Source organism: Candoia aspera, chromosome 3 (genome assembly GCF_035149785.1).
Source record: "Candoia aspera isolate rCanAsp1 chromosome 3, rCanAsp1.hap2, whole genome shotgun sequence".
NCBI classification, from domain to species: domain Eukaryota; kingdom Metazoa; phylum Chordata; class Lepidosauria; order Squamata; family Boidae; genus Candoia; species Candoia aspera.
The window spans coordinates 43934137-43952003 of NC_086155.1; the positions used below are offsets into that span (position 1 = coordinate 43934137).

General features: G+C 37.0%; 1 protein-coding gene across 2 annotated transcripts in view; it reads right to left on the reverse strand.

Annotated features, from left to right (window-relative positions):
• The window catches only part of SRGAP2 (SLIT-ROBO Rho GTPase activating protein 2), a 254313-nt gene that overhangs the window by 150629 nt on the left and 85817 nt on the right, over positions 1-17867 (reverse strand). For both annotated transcript variants that reach the window (XM_063297485.1, XM_063297484.1), the window contains exon 4: positions 1402-1564. In XM_063297485.1, the coding sequence (XP_063153555.1) occupies positions 1402-1564 (163 nt within the window). The remainder of the gene's footprint in view (positions 1-1401; positions 1565-17867) is intronic.

Here is a 17867-nt window from a genome sequence, read left to right on the forward strand (position 1 = left end):
TAATTCAATTCAATTCAATTCAATTCAATTCAATTCAATTATTAAACTTGTATGCTGCTCGACTCTCAATGACTCTGGGCGACTCACAAAAATCAAACAAAGACATTACAACAAAATCAATAAAACATTAAAAAAAATAAAGATAAAAGATGGCAAGCCTGATGAAGTGAGGGGGTCTCACTCTCCCTCGCCAAAGGTCTGGGTGAAGAGCCAGGTCTTCAAACTCTTCTAAACAACCACAGAGTGGGGGCCACCCGGATCACGGGGGAACCCATTCCAGAGGGCAGGCCCTGCTACAGACTAATAGTTAAAGTACTGTGGTCCTCCTGGGTTTTACTGAACTCTGATGCTGGCTTGCTGACCCCAAGAAAATTGACATGTCCATTTTAGTAAAGAAAATTAAAAACAGACAGACAACTACCAGTTATTGCAAATTTACTTATACGCAAGTCCTGTTGATCTCAAGGGGACTTACTCTCAGGACAAACATATTAGATTGCAGCCTCTTTTGAATCTCCCCCAATGTCTAGTAGAATGAGATTTTAAAACAGCATCCTATTCCCCTAAATGGATTCTCTGAAAAAACACTCTGTGTGTCAGATTTTGCTGCTATCCCTACGTTTGTTAGTGCTAGTGCTGATTATAGCAAAAGTGAAATGTTTTGCTTATATATAAACGAGCTTATAAAAATGGCAGCTGCTTCAGGTTTGGAAACAACATGAAAAGTGACTATGTTCAATTCTTTTTTAATCTATTTTTATTAGTAAAAAAAACTGAAGTCAGAGCATAAAATAAGGAAGAGGGAATGAAAGGTCTCACTAAAATAAAACAAGCAAAGTAAACTGCTAAACCAGCAACAACAAAATCAAAATTGTCAAATATGTGCCTTGGAACAATTATTAATAATGCAGGCTCAGGCTATTAATAAATAGCTTGGAACAGCTAAAACATCCCTCTAAAGCTTCTCTGGACAAATGTGTTTCCACCAATCACTGAATAGCAAGCAAAGAGAAAGCCAATGGACCTTCCTTAGGAAGGCATTCCACAGCCTTGGTGCCACAATAGAAAAGACCTCTGAAAACAGCCCTCTGGTAGTACGGATAAAGAAAAGGAAGAGCAGGCTCCATGTTAAAAGATAGCAACTTTTAAAATAGTCCAATCCTTCAAATCAACACAATAAATTGAGCCAGAAGCAAATTGGCAGCTAAATGAAAATAACATGACATCAGAGTGACATGTTCTGACCTGCATGCCCCGATCAGCAGCCAGGCAGCTGCCTTTTGAACCAAGCACGTATTAAACACAAATAGGCAAACAACAATAGTGGCCAGGTGCCCATCTGCATGTGCTACAGCCATGTCTGGAGCTATAAAGAGGTGCATGCTACAATAAAAGCATTACCTTTTTGAAAAGTCGTCCAGAGTCTTCACTGACTTGAACAAACCGAGGGATTATGTTGTTCAGATAGATGTCACTCAAAGTAGTGTGGTCCCTGCTCTCTCTCTTCACCTGGTTTAAGAGGAGATTCCAGCAATTGACAGGAGAAAGAACATTCTGGTCCTTCCTACAGGGAAAACAAAACCATAATATGACTTTTCTCCCAGTGTATTATTTTGCACACTGAAGTTTTCAAATACAAACATTCATGCAGTTATCAGGGGAGGAAGGGAGAATGATGGACAACTATCATTCTGTAATCAAGACAAGAATAGATGAACCATCTACAAGAACTGTAAAAAAAATCTGTAGTCCCCTTGGTATTTATTGTTTTTCACCCAAAATGTCTCAAATTAGCTCCTTCCCAGCTTATGTGAAGCAATATTAAAACAAAAAACTGTCAGCCATTGAGTTTTGAAAAATAAAAGAATAAAAACTGCAATGTAAAAAAGATTATGATTAATTATTGGTAGCTCTTACAGGGTGATGATCTTTACACAGAAGTATCGTCAGAGTTTTGGTTGCATTTGTCAATATGGAAAATCAAAAGGCTTATCGCTCAGTGAAGAAACACTGAATGGCATGTGGGGAGGAAGTTAAAGTCCAGCAAGCTGATGACCCTGTGAACTGCAGCTTTCCAGAAAGTGAATGTTCAGGGAACAGAAAGCAGCATTGTACTCATCTCAGAACACAGCCATGTCCCATTCCCATCATAGCAACCATGAGAATCATCTCATGACAGGATATTACATAAATACTCACTTAATCATCATTTATTTTGACAGCAAAGAAACTATATTGACAAGGAACTTTTAAAAAGAGGCCAGTATCCAACATAGTTACTTCTGACCAGCATAAACAGCTATCCTCTGCACTTTTAGGGCATATGGCCTTGGGTAAAGGATTTATGCGGCACATTTTTCAGATGCAATATGGTCCAGAACACCCTTGCCCAACCTGATGTACTCCACATGTGATGGACTTCAATTCTCATAATTCCAGGCCTGTATAATCTTTAGCTGGCAGTTATAAGAGTTGAAGTAGGTGGGAGGAAAGCTTGGCAAAAAAATCTGAAGTTGCTATTATCAGGTAGGCCAATTCATGAAAAAGATAATGATAATCTATAACAAAATATTCTCACAATTTTATCATTAAGTTTCTTCTGCCAATATATAAAGTTTTATATATACAGAAGTATGCATATCCCTTGTTCAAGAGAAAATTTCTTCCAGTTTGGGATTCCATAGCCCAATCTAGAAAGAAAGTGCACTGATTTTTCTCTCAACTGAACACAAACCAGGAACTGGTTACTGCCAACCCAACTCTTATCATATAATAATCCTCTCCAACCTAGCATCCTCCAGATATGTCAGGACTGCAGTTCACAGTATTTCCAACCAACTTCTAAGTGATCTATTCATTTATTATGTCATATGACTCAGGTGGTGTAATGGTATATGGGAATGACCTTGGGAGATAGGAGGGAGAGCTGCAGCCTGGACAACCAGTGTGTAAAAGAAATCTCAGGCCACAGAAGGAGAGAAGGGGGCATGGGAAGCGTTTCAGGAGGGATCCACCCTAGTTTTCTGGAGAGTAAAAGGAAAGGAGGGGAGAAATACTTTCAGTCTTGCAAGAGTCTATTAATGTAACCTTACAATAAAGATGGAGCTAGTACTCCTGGTTTGTACTTCTTGTCTGGACTACCATGCAGGGCTAACAGGTAGCCATTAGTGGGTAGAAGAGGATTACATATTCTATTTCCAGGCCAGATCATGGAAGCAGATCTAAAATATACTCCAATACTATATACCAGAAGTAACCAACCTGAAAGCTAGACTACATGCTATCTTCAAATCTCTTATATATGCCCCCAGAATGTCTAATTTTAAATTAATTTAATCAATTTAAATCCAGTTTTTGTCCTTTCCCTACTTATTTCCTTGTTCTGATACCGTATTAGTCAAAGATCAAGAGAGACCCTTATAACCCTCCAAAAGTGCATAACACTGCTATAAAGAGTAGTAAAAGGTTTCAAGTCGTCAGCATATGCTCCTGAAACAACACCTATACCATCCATCTATCCTGAGGCACCAGTTATTCTACTTTCATAACTAATATTCAATTCCTTACTACTTAGGTACATTTTATTTCACATTTCAGTTCATACATTTTTCCATTGGAATGCAAATTGAATTCTATTCTCCTCAGCAAGTAAAACACATTCATACAGACATATCCACCAGGCTGTCTCCTTCAGGGTAAGCAATGCAATCCTACTAAATAAATGCCACTGTACAGTGAATAGATAAGAAAAGTTTCTTACCACAATGCTCCTAGAAATACCAAAAATACAGATTACCCTTGATTTCCACAGTTATTTCCAGAGCAAAATAACACAGAGAAAGATTGGATCTGCAGTAAGATGCAGGTTAGTTTTATTTAAACAAAACAGCAAAATACAAGAGTGCCATTTTCAAAGCAGCTGATCTGGCAGTGTCTTATGGATGAAAAATACCACAGGAAGTTTGCAATCTGAAGTTTGCAATCTGGATTGTTTCAGGAATTCATATATAAAGGAAGTGAGAGAGTTTGATTGATTCAAAGCAACCACTAGTTCTGATTGCCAAAAAGAAGTGGCACATCCAAGAAGGGGAAATACTTTTATTCTGTGGTCTTGTATTTGTGTGTTGCTGCTGCAGAGAAATGTTGAGACAAAGATCAAAAGGCAGCACCACTGAATTTAACAATGAGCTGGCCAGGGAACAAAAGCTCTCCTGCATACAAATATAAAAATAGTAGAAGGTCTGCTGAACTGTATTTATGTTCTTCCATAATGTTTACAGCACACCCTAACCCTAACCTGTGGCTCTCCAGATGCATAATTTTGTTGTTTATTCGTTTAGTCACTTCCGACTCTTTGTGACTTCATGGACCAGCCCACGCCAGAGCTTCCTGTCGGTCGTCAACACCCCCAGCTCCCCCAGGGACGAGTCCGTCACCTCTAGAATATCATCCATCCACCTTGCCCTTGGTCGGCCCCTCTTCCTTTTGCCTTCCACTCTCCCTAGCATCAGCATCTTCTCCAGGGTGTCCTGTCTTCTCATTATGTGGCCAAAGTATTTCAGTTTGGCCTTTAATATCACTCCCTCAAGTGAGCAGTCTGGCTTTATTTCCTGGAGGATGGACTGCTTTGATCTTCTTGCAGTCCAAGGCACTCTCAGAATTTTCCTCCAACACCACAGTTCAAAAGCATCTATCTTCCTTCTCTCAGCCTTCCTTATGGTCCAGCTCTCGCAGCCATATGTTACTACGGGGAACACCATTGCTTTAACTATGTGGACCTTTGTTGTCAGTGTGATGTCTCTGCTCTTAACTATTTTATCGAGATTGGTCATTGCTCTTCTCCCAAGGATTAAGTGTCTTCTGATTTCCTGACTGCAGTCAGCATCTGCAGTAATCTTCGCACCTAGAAATACAAAGTCTTTCACTGCTTTTACATTTTCTCCCTCTATTTGCCAGTTATCAATCAAGCTGGTTGCCATAGTCTTGGTTTTTTTTGAGGTTTAGCTGCAAGCCAGCTTTTGCACTTTCTTCTTTCACCTTCATCATAAGGCTCTTCAGTTCCTCTTCGCTTTCAGCCATCAAAGTGGTATCATCTGCATATCTGAGATTGTTAATGTTTCTTCCAGCGATTTTAACTCCAGCCTTGGATTCCTCAAGCCCAGCATGTCGCATGATGTGTTCTGCATACAAGCTGGATAGGTAGGGTGAGAGTATACAGCCCTGCCGTACTCCTTTCCCAATCTGAAACCAGTCCGTTGTTCCGTGGTCTGTTCTTACTGTTGCTACTTGGTCATTATACAGATTTCTCAGGAGGCATACAAGATGACTTGGTATCCCCATACCACTAAGAACTTGCCAAAATTTGTTATGGTCCACACAGTCAAAGGCTTTAGAATAGTCAATAAAACAGAAATAGATGTTTTTCTGAAACTCCCTGGCTTTTTCCATTATCCAGCGGATATTGGCAATTTGGTCCCTAGTTCCTCTGCCTTTTCTAAACCCAGATTGTACATCTGGCAATTCTCGCTCCATGAATTGCTGAAGTCTACCTTAAAGGATCTTGAGCATTACCTTACTGGCATGTGAGATGAGTGCCACTGTTCGATAGTTTGAACATTCTTTAGTGTTTCCCTTTTTTGGTATGAGGATATAAGTTGATTTTTTCCAGTCTGATGGCCATTCTTGTGTTTTCCAAATTTGCTGGCATATAGCATGCATTACCTCGACAGCATCATCTTGAAAGATTTTGAACAGAGATGCATAATACCATAGCTATTCCGAAGCCAGTGCAATCAGAAGGAATGATGGGGGATGTAGTCTCATTGCATCTGTTGAGTTTCACATTTGATTAGTTGGTCCTACAGGCTTTACAATTCTTAAGTCGTCAGGCTATGAAATTTCAAATGATACTGTGCTGATACAAAAAGATATTGCATCTTAGAGCAAGTGATTGATTGGTTCCTCCACAGCAAAAGGCAGGATCTATTTTAGTTGCTGTAACAGCACAGGATTAGGCAGCCTAGGGCAATACAACAGTTGAGTACTAAGGGACACTGTGGAGATCTTACAAATTGCCTACAGGCTATGGATTTCAAATACTAACCTTCTCTGTTACAAAGACTAGGAGCAGTCCTTTGTTTATGAATAGCAAGCAGTATCTGCTTATTTGTGACCAAGTAACTGTTTTCAACAACCCAAATATAATCAAATTGGCTACATAGAAAAAATAAAAAATAAAAAATTCTAACCACGGTATAAAGTCAAAAACTGTACTCTGAATGGAAAACAGAATGAAGTACTTTTGTAACATACTAAAACATTATGGAATTGTAGGATTACAGAACTATATCCCTGAAAGTTCTAGAGAGTACATCTCCTCCTCCTCCTCCCTTTCCCCTCCCCTTTTGTGAAAAGGCTAGAATTAGTACCAGTATATACATTTTTCATATATTGAACCAACGTGATAACATTTTGAATAAGGTAATGATTTTAACTTCAACAGATTGTGATTGTGAATGGCTTACTTGTATTCTTGGACTATTATTGCATACATTTCCTATTAGAATTATCTAACATTTAGCTTCCACCCACCCCACACACAAATCTTGCTGTACTGCATCACTGTGGTGGGGGAAAGGGGAAGTGGGATGTTCCAGGGAGGGATGAGCAAAGAACATCAGGAGTGTAGGCCAAGAGTATATATTCATGGTGACCCAAGGTATGGAAGAAGCAAGCAGATACCTATATTGGGCAGCAGTGATATACGAAGATGCTGGAGGCAGATAATCACTTTAGTGACAAAGGTATCAATTCATACTGTATGGGAGAAGGCAATGGTAAACCACTCCTGTATTTTTTACCAACAAAATCACATGGATAGAAAAGTATAAAATGAATGATGATATAGTACTGGGTGATGGCTCCTCAGGTGAGATGGCTGTCAACATTCTAGGAGCTTTCAGAATACTCATGGTGTTCATGATGTGGCTAGATTACAGCCTTCAGAATGTCTAGTTACTGATGTTGCCATACAGGAAAAGAAAATCCAAAACTGTAAAGACAGAATTACAGTGGGGGCATGGAATATAAGAAGCATGAACATGGGAAAGCTCAACACAGTGAAACATGAAAGGGAATTATTACAGATTGACTTCTTAAGCATTAGCAAATTGAGATGGACTGGAATTGGACACTTTCAGGCAGAAGATTGTACTGTTTACTACTCAGGACATGAAAAACAAAGAAGGAATGGCATTGTTTTTATACTTATAAAGGGCATAGCAAGAACAGGGTATAGCATTGTACTTGGCTACAATGAAATCAGTGACCAAATAATATTAACTAGACTTCACGCACAACCCTTTGATATGATGATCACCAACCACTGATGCAGAAGAAGAGGCTGATGAGTTTTATGATCAAGTTCAACTTAAAATCGACAAAACATGCAAGCAATATGTGCTGCTTATGACTAGATACTGGAATGCCAAAGTTGGAAACATTAAGGAAGAAAATGTAGTTGGACTGTATAGCTTAGGAAACTGAAATGAAGCAGGAGCCTGACTTATCAATTTTTGCCACTCCAATTCATAGCTAAAACTGCCTTCAAGCAACCAAAACAAATTGACAAAACATGCAAGCAATATGTGCTGCTTATGACTAGAGACTGGAATGCCAACGTTGGAAACATTAAGGAAGAAAATGTAGTTGGACTGTATAGCTTAGGAAACTGAAATGAAGCAGGAGCCTGACTTATCAATTTTGCCACTCCAATTCATAGCTAAAACTGCCTTCAAGCAACCAAAACAATACCTCTATACATTGACATCACTAGATGGAGTATATAGAAATCAAATTGATTATATTATTGCTAAAAGGAGATGGAGGAGCTCATCTATAGCACCAAAGTCATGGCTAGGTGCTGACTGTGGAATAGATCACAAAAGGCTCATACATAAGTTCCAAGTTAAACTAAAGAAGAAGAAAGCCAGTCAATTTCCACAATATGATCTTGAACATATGCCCACCATTTTCAAGGAGAACATCAGGAACCACTTTGAAGTCCTGAACCTCACCAATCAGAGGAACTGTGGAATGAACTTAAATCATTAAGATAAATGTGAAAAAAGATTGCCAAAGACAGAGAAACAGAAGAAATCTACATACCGATTAGGAAGCCACAGTACAAACAGAACATGGCAAAACAGCCTGACTGCAGGTTGGCAAAGGAGTATGACAAGGCTGTATAATCTCCCCTTATTTACTCAACCTATATGCTGAATATACATTAAGGGAAGCTGAATGTGGTTTTAAAACTGGAGAAAGAAACATCAATAACCTGCAGTATGCTGATGACACCACTCTAATAGCCAAAAATGAAAGGATCTGTAAGCTCTAGTAATAAAAATCAAGGAGCACAGTGGAGAAAAATGGGTCTAAGTTTAAAGATAAAGAAGGCCAAACTAATATCAACAGGTTTAACAGCCAGCTTTAGAATTGACAATGAAGATATTGAAGTGGTGGATAGCTTCTGCCTTTTAGGAGCAACACCAATAGTAGTGGAACAAGCAGTCAGTAAATATGCCTCAGACTAACACTTGGTAGAGCAGCCATGAAGGCCCTGGAAAAGATATTCAAATACTGCAATGTGTCTATACCTACAAAGATCAGAATAGTGCATACCTTGGTATTCCCCATGACACTCTATGGAAGCAAAAGTTGGGCTTTGAAGAAGCAGAATAAAAAGAATATTTATGATTTTGAACTTTGGTGTTGGAAAAAACTCCTGGGAATACTATGGAAAGCCAAGAAAACAAAATAATGGATCAGCAAACAAATCAATCCAGAGTTTTCACTTGAGGCACAAATGACCAGGTTCCAATTATCATACTTTGGACGCATTATACGAAGACCTCATTCTCTGAAAAGGCACTCATGCTGGGAAAGGTGGAAAGAAAAAGAGTAAGAGGACAACCAGCAGCAAAGTGGATGGAGTCAGTTACAGAGGCAATGCGTGCATTGTGGGAAGACCTGAAGGACCAGGTCAGGGCTAGATCATCATGGAGAAGATCTTTCTATGCAGTTGCAGAGAGTCAACACTGACTTGATGGCACACAATCCATCAACCAATGAATCAATCAACATTTAGCATAAGGCTATATAGACTATAATGTGGTTGTTTTTCTAAGCATAAAGAAAAACTGAGGTGTAAACACAAATAATATGACAATGTAGTCTGAAATGAAACTGTATGCTCAGCAATAGTATGTTTTAGGCATCAGCAAAACATTTTGTCCTGAAATGTTTTCAGCATAAAATCTTACTAAACTTCCTGTTCTAAAAGCGAAGCAGGCAGCTTTGCACATTTTGGAGCATCTCAAGCTTGAAATATTATACTTTGGTCTTGGACAGACCTGTTTCAAGCTTAAAATGCTAACAAAATGTGTAAGACAGCCTGCTTTGTGAAATTTCACATCTGAAATATTTCAAGACAAAACTTTTTGCCTGCCCTCAGCATATTTTATTCTATCAAATACAGATGGACTAAGGATAGTCGCTCTGTTCTGATCTTCTAAGTAGCACTGGGCAGAGGCAGAATGCTAAGACACATACAGTACACAGAGAGACCCAATATGGCAGAATTTTATTCTTACGCTCTGACAAAGACTGGGAAATTCATTATGATCCCACGTGTTAACAATCAACAGAATGCCTTTGTCCATAGGAGTTTGACTCATCCAACTTTAATAGGACAACAGTACTTCATACATGAAACATTACGAACACTTTTGTATTCCCACTCTGCTCTCAGAAAAGAGATTTTTCTTTGCAAAAGAAACTTCATGTTATCAGAGTTTTTAAATAAAATCACACATTACTGCTGAGAAAGCAGCTATACCCCAAGTAAGAATATGGATGGCAGATGTTTCCTTCAGCTTTCATAAAGCAACAAATGGAAGCAATATCTGTATATCTCTACTTCAGTTTGAGAAACAGAATAAGGAGATTTTCTTAACATCTCCAAGAACCCACACAAGGTTCAGTGTCTCATTTTGACCAGTTTTTAGAACAGAATATTGAGACAATAGGAGCTGAGCTTATTTATGCACCTTAGATTTCTGTACCCATTAAGAAATCTAAGCTGCATTTGAAAATAACATTTTACAAAGGGTTAGAGCAAACTATGCTATGATAGGCTCCTGATTTAACCTCAGTGCTAGACATTCTGCAAGTGCAACTATTTGATAAAACCACAAAAGTAGATTTGCATATTATTATTATTATTATAACAACAAACAGGGCTATTAAGATTTATAATATTAACATTAAGAGTTAAGAAAAATTGTTTCTCTATGTCACAAATATTACAAGTGAAATCTTATGAAATAGTCTTAAGGAGTACATCTATAGAACTCATTTCAGAGGAAACACACAGCACGCAAGAATCTCAGAAAAGAAATCACTGATCTTTCTTAAATCAGTAGCCAAAGCCATATTCAATAGTTTTCTTCTCTATCTTTAACATGATGCACATAAGTGCCTATATATACGCTGTCTTAACTTCTTCCTATCCAACAGTACTTAATCGCTCCTCTGATAATATATTCTGCCATTTCTCTCCCCCCTCATCTGTTTTTCAGTAAGGATTGGCTCCCTCAGTTTGCTATTATCAATATCTGAACATTCTAAGGGTATTATTTGTTCACATGAAAACTGGAATTTCTGCACATTTATCTGTGAATGTTTCCAAGAACAAGAAACTGCTTATTCCTATTTAAGATGAAGATAAATGAATAGAGATTTTAGATACTATATCTCTTATATTTTCAAAATCATTGAGAATCAACCATGTTTATTTCTTCATCCCCACAGCACTTAGTTTAACCTGACAGGTTCAAATATATCAACAGTAATCTAACTAAGAGCATAGATATTTACCTATGAGTAAACTCTAAGGAAAACAGTGTGATTTACTTCTGAGTAGACATATGCAGGCTTGCACTCTAAGTTTGCACAATGACCCCTAGAATCTATTCAGGCTCTTCTGTCTCTCTTTATGTATTTTTCCCACCTTATTAGTATAAGTTAGCAAAAGAACAATAGTATAGATTTTTGAATAAAGCAATATTTTGTCCAAGGGGGGAAAATCTATCAAAACATTTCTTTAGATTGACCTTTCTCTTCTTTAAGCCAAAATACAGGGCGTTTTTCATGGTCAGCCTCTTTTGTAGCAAGTTGTCATCATGGAAAACTACTAAAATAGGAACAGAATTCCTATTTTGATAGTAACCACTCTGAGCAAAATTCCGAGTGTTTACTAACAAACACAACCATGCCTATACATATTAACCTTTAATAAACGATTTCTAACCAATCCTTTCAAAAGTTCTCAAGGCTGGTCATAACACCAATATTTAAAAAGGGATTTAAAATGTCAAAATCATAAAAACAGTTCCTCAGAAGGGCTGGGCAAACAACTGAACTGATGGCTAGAAACTAACAAGGAAGATGTCCTAGACAGTCATCTGAACATATATTGTCTGTGACAACTTTTTCATTGTGGCTAAAAGTATATTAGATATGTGCCATTTAGAGAAAAATGAAAACAAAACTCAAATCTTGATTTCTCCTTTCATATCTTTTCTATTACTGGATTTCTATATCATAACAGAGAATTCATAAAACCAACATGAATATTAAATTAATTAATTAATTAAATGTACATATACATATACATATACATATATATATATATATATATATATATAGGCATCCAATGTTCTTAATTTAAGTAAGAACATCAAATACCAAAGCAGAAGAGTTAAAACTATCATTTCTACATAATTGTCCATTCTTAACCATGATAACACCAAAATGATAAAATGTATGTTGTGACATCACAAGGTGAGCTCTATCCTTTGGTACATACATTAGTCATGAATAGGGAATGGGACGAGTTTATATCATGAAATTGTACCTTTTATAACTTCCTTTTATAACTTCCTTGCTCTATTGCATTCCCCCAATGCCTATAATTTTCTAATTATATTCTATGTGGTGATGCTAGAAAAACTGGCCTACATCTTTCAAGTGAACTGATTTAATTTATATATCCTGATAACACAGAGATTGGAACAGAATCAACATTCGGGCTGTGTACTTTTTAAAAATGCACCAATGCAAGACTGCGAATTACAAAAACATGTGTACAAAAGTGAGCATATCAAGAAAGTGTGCATGATAATAAATGGATATTTTCATACTTTACAAACACAATGAATTATGTAGAAATTGGATGAGGTTGTATATGATTCAACACTTATAAAGCAGAGATCTGATATACATTGATTCTTATGCCCTTATCCTGTACTATCTGATACAATTAGGCTTCCTGATATGCTCACAAATCCCCACCTACCCCCAAAATAGACATGAGACACTGTCCTCTGCAAAGAAATACATGTCATAGCAACACAAGATGAAAATGTGTTTCCTGTTCTTCATATACAATAAAACAATATATATACACTAAATAGAGACCCTTTCATCTGTCCAAACTCCTGTACCACAACTTGTAAAACTATTCCAAGGCAACATATAGTAGAAATACCAAGGGCCGACAGGAATATAGCAAACAGAACTGCTGTGACCAAGGACGCTGGTTTGCATGTTGACATGCTTCATGCAAGTTACACATGAAAGGCCATGAAGGGAGAGGAATATGATCAAGCACAACTTGATTCTTGTTTACATCTAGGAGAATCAGTATGATGGATACTCTAATCTCAGTTTCATTCAGGCAAGACTTTTGTTTTGGAAACCCACTTTAGATTTCACATTATACCACAAAGATTCTCAAAAACTGGTTTAATTCTGTTATATTGACCCCCCCTCATGTTTTTAAACATTTCACCCTAAAGAAAATGACAAAATGAACTACTTATTTGCATTATATTTAGCACAAGCAGCTCAGTACTAAGAAATATTAACACAGATGACAATCAATGTGATAGAGATGATAATCTAAATCAGACAAGAAAGACAGGATATGCTAGAAAAATCTAAGGTGGAGATTCAGAAGACTTGATTTTTAAAAACTGAAGAACATATTGGATGCTTTTCACATCACTGACATTAATTCAGAACTACTTATTCTGCATTAATAGAAGTCTTGTTTAAAGGAACTGGAATGTTACTTATTAGTTTCAGGGTCCAACTAGCTCTGGGAGAGAGAGATGCCTCACTTGAAGATACATATTTACAGGTATCTAAGAAGCTATACTGGGATAAGGGCTGGGAAAGCTATGACTGACTTTGGAACCAATTTAGAGATGCAAAGAACTTTATTAGGCAGCAAGTACTTTTCTATATATTTTATACTTACAAAAATAAGGCCACTTGATTATTCAGTTTATTAATGGAGTTTAATGTCTTTTAGAACAAGAAAGAGCTCTATAACTTTTTAATAACTGAAGTACCAACTTTTTACAATACCCATAACTGTCAAGAGCCGCAGCTCATTATTTGTCAAGCAATTCTTTTTAACATAATTTTGATTAGAATTTTTTTTAAACCAGATAAAATATAAACAGAAAAAAATATATAGAAAATGGAACATAGGAATCAGGTACCTTTCACAACTCTCATACCAAGTTAATTCCTAGAAACGTTATAAAAAGAAAGGTTTCTGACAATTATATAACATGGCCAAATACTAAATTTACTGTTTTGCTAAGACAGCTTTGAAAATGCTCTAAGAAATGTCAATTCAAATGAAATAATTGTCGAGATTTGAAAAATAAAATTAGATATATTTCCACTTCCAAAATAGCACTAAATATTTTACTTTCTCATTAATTACTTATGAACTTTTCAATTTTTAACCTATAGTGATTAAAAAACTTGTACTAGCCAAACAAGCTTATACTGTTTAATACCTTATCATATTAATATGTCAACACATCAACTTCTCCTGCTGATATATTTTAAGACTTTCAAACAATGATCCAGGTGTCTTTTGCTCCACGCAGTCCTTCACAGTAATGGACATCTGTTATTTACAAATGTTCAACCTGAAGGATGCCAGGCTTGTTCTCCATCCTTTTACTCACCGGTACTCCAAAATCGACAAATGCTACTTTGCATCTTCCAAAGATTATTCCTTATTTGTAAAACCTTTTAAATCCTGACTTAAAAGGGATGATAGTACTATAATAATATAGGTGTTTCATAAGAAAGAGCAGAGAACATCTTTTGCATGTATAAAATCCCAGCTTAGTTTCCTGACAATTATAATGTCCAACACAGGTGCATTTTTTTAGACTAAAGACTAAACTTTAGACTAAACTTCTCTTTTGAACAGAATGTGCAGGACTGAACAACGACCTCTTTGTAGCAAGGGAACCCTGTTTGCCTAAAGTCTTGGAATTAGCCAAGACTTTAGGCGCCTTCTATTTCATATGAACCTGCAAACCAGACACCTGGCTTTGAAAACCTAATTCCAAAGCTGTGACAGTAGCATCATTGCCAGGAGGCAGAGGAAGATGCAGAACCACACACACACAAACACAAAAGCAAGGCTTTACAGCTAGGCTCCTTGTAAATAAAAAGTATCTGGAGTCCGGAATTCCTCCATGTGAACTAATCATTCCTGAGTGAGTTTAGGTGGAATTCTCAACTGCCTCTGAACGTAAACTATGAATTTCTGGAAGTAATGCCCCAAGGGAGGGAACATAAGATTTCAGGCAACTGTAACAGAGCTGCATAGCTCTCTGCATAGAAAGGCTTCATCAACTTTGTGCTGTGCATATTACCTACTCTCACATTCACCATATGCAGACCCTAGGACATTGGCCCAAAGTTTATTTAGTTCTTGGCTCAAAGTAAATTCTTCATCCCTAACTAGAAAATGTTCTAAAAATGCATAATACAATTGAGCTGTGTCAAGTTCACCCACATATGTTTCTTGGGTGAATTAACTAGGCAGTAAGAATTTTATATGCAAAGTATAAATATAAACTAAGAAATCCTTTAAGGGAAAGAAAGAAAGAAAGAGGGAGGGAGGGAGGGAGGGAGGAATTTTCAGTGTAAATGACAGAACAGAGAATGAATGCACTTATAAATTACTGGTGAAGTGTGGCTAGATGGAAGGACATCTAAATCATCTGACACTGAAGTCTGTGTTCATTCGTTAGATTTTTAAACTGCCCCAATCTTGTGAGTCTTGGCAGTTTATGGAAATAAAAAGATTCACAATACAAAAATTGAAACTAAAATAGTGAAACCATAAAACGTTATCATTAAAACTGTATCCCAGTAACACTTTAAAATAACAGTTTACAGTTTGATGACTGTATGTTAATTAATTGAGAGCGTTCCAAAAGAGCTCTGCTTTGACCAACTTCTGGAAGTTCAACAGTGTTAGGCCAAGCCAAACTTTATATGGAATGATATACCACGAAATGGGGTATGTGTGTAGTGTGCATTCCATGCTAGGAAACATGGAACCTCCACAGAATTGAGCTACAGAGGGAGGATGCATGAGAACATTAGCCAATAGCAATGGGGTCAGCTCAGGATCCTCCCATACCAAACAGGACTTCCTTTAACAATGAGAAAGCAGGTAGGGCCTCACAATGGAAATGCATATACCTTTTAGTTTGCATCCACTGAAGTTTCAGAAACAGATTACAAATGCTATCATAATTTGTAGAAAGTAAATTCTATTGGGCTTCCAAAAGTGTTTCATTCAAACCTTTTACTTGAAACAGTATGTTATGGGATTTATCTAAGAAGCAGACAAGTTTTTTCAGGATGATTTGCACGGATCTTAAAACCCACTTCTAAAAACTTCAAGAGAAATGGCAATATCACATGCATAAATAATTACACTAATTAAAACAGGTTCAGAAATAACAATTAAAAACACATACACACAATTAGAAAGCAACCTTAAAAGAGATGGAAAAAGAAAGGCATTCTAGAGCCGAGGGGTCACCAAAGGGAAGGGCTATTTTCTATGGGCATTCTTCCTATAATGACCAAGAAAAATAATCAATCTAGAGTATTGTTTTTATTTTATATTAGGAACATGGTTACAGCAGCTGGCATACTTACATACATACCATCACACTATTCCCTTTCATAGCAAGCAACACTGTATACGCATGGCTGTTCATGTTACAATGGACCTGTAAGAGACCAAGGATAACATACTGGGATGCTACTCCTATGGCAGCTCAGCAGAAGGAAAAAATTAAGTTCCTCAAGCAATCTGACACAATTGTTACATGGTTTAGTTTACCCAGATACCAATTACTTTCAAACTTTGTTTCAAATATGATTTAGCAGAGCTCGGTGTTTCAAATCACTGGTGATAGACAGATGACAGGTGACACAAACAGCTGAGATCGAAAGCAGGGCTTTCTGAAGAATAACAGACTTATCTTAAGATGAGAAAAAAGTGATGCCAGCATATTAAAAAAGATCCTGACTGACTGCTACAAATATTTCAAAATTAGAAATAGTTGCTACTGCCACAGCTAATAAGATTCTAATAAATAGTTATCAAAGCCACTGGACTTAAATTCCCAACCCACAGGAACCTATTCTCCGAAGAGGCAACACATGCTACAAACTGGCTTCTTTATACAGTATACTCTCCAAATAAATGTGAAATTCCACTGAAAATCAAAGGCGTTATGAATTTTGCAGAAACTCCTAGTTGATATGTCAAAGTCATTTCTGTTCTGTTAGACCTACATCCTACTTTCCAAGAAAGAAGGATGCCCTGCTCACCATACCACAATAAGCTAAGGAATATGCTAAGGAGTATACTTCCATTGTGGCAGCTAATATGTAAAATGATTTTTGCACCGAGTTTAGGTGGTCTCCTGGTTTTGAGTGTGTCTGCTTACAATTAAAATTTATTTCTTTGGGCATTTCCCTATCACCAGCTGTCATAACCACAGTTATATTCTATTGCTTCAAGTATCATAAATGGATTTCTATTGGATTACAATAAAATAGGTTTAAATACAGTAAACTGGTAGATTTTTAATTAAATGAAACATAATGTTTAATTACATTAAAATGTTCAATTACAAGAGACACCTAAATAATTTTTCAGTGAAAATTCTGTGGGTTATTTTTATAATAGCGGTGGGGGGGGGAGAGGAAAGGTGGTAAGATTCTCACTATACCCCTTGTAATGTGAAGCAGATGAAGAAGAAAGTTTTCCCTTCTGGCCATAGGAAAGATCCTGACATTTGCTTTGTGCCAACTCAGAATCCCATGCTGTCACCTAATAGCAGCCAGTCAATCTGCTGCACAGAAGGCGAGATGGAAATCAGGGCCCACTACATCAAGTTGGTTGAGAGACTATCTTCCTTTGGCTCTTTTTCTCCTTTAACAGTCCCCCAACAGCAGTTACAGTAGAGGGTGAGCTGTAAAAAAATGCTACAGAAAGGGCACTGCTCAAAGACCAGCTGAATTGGACCCTGAATTGTTTCCCATTCCCAGAGATAATTATAAGAACCGTTTCTTCTTCCTCCTTGAATAAATTTTTGTTTTTGTATTATGGAAGGCAAGCAGGATTTGTCTTATGTAAGCTGGTACGGTACTTTTTAACTGAACCCTGAGAATGAATGAATGAATGAATGAATGAATGAATGAATGAATGAATGAGTTGTGAGTAGCTATACTGGGAGCACAGAATTAACAAAAATTCATATTCCTTTCTAAGTGCTAATCAACTCTAATAGATTATATGCTTTCTTCTCTACAGTAGGGCTATAATTCAAAAGCATCTGAGCCTATAGCCCACAGTAACCCAATAATATTCACCTGAATTAATCAGCCAAGTGCTG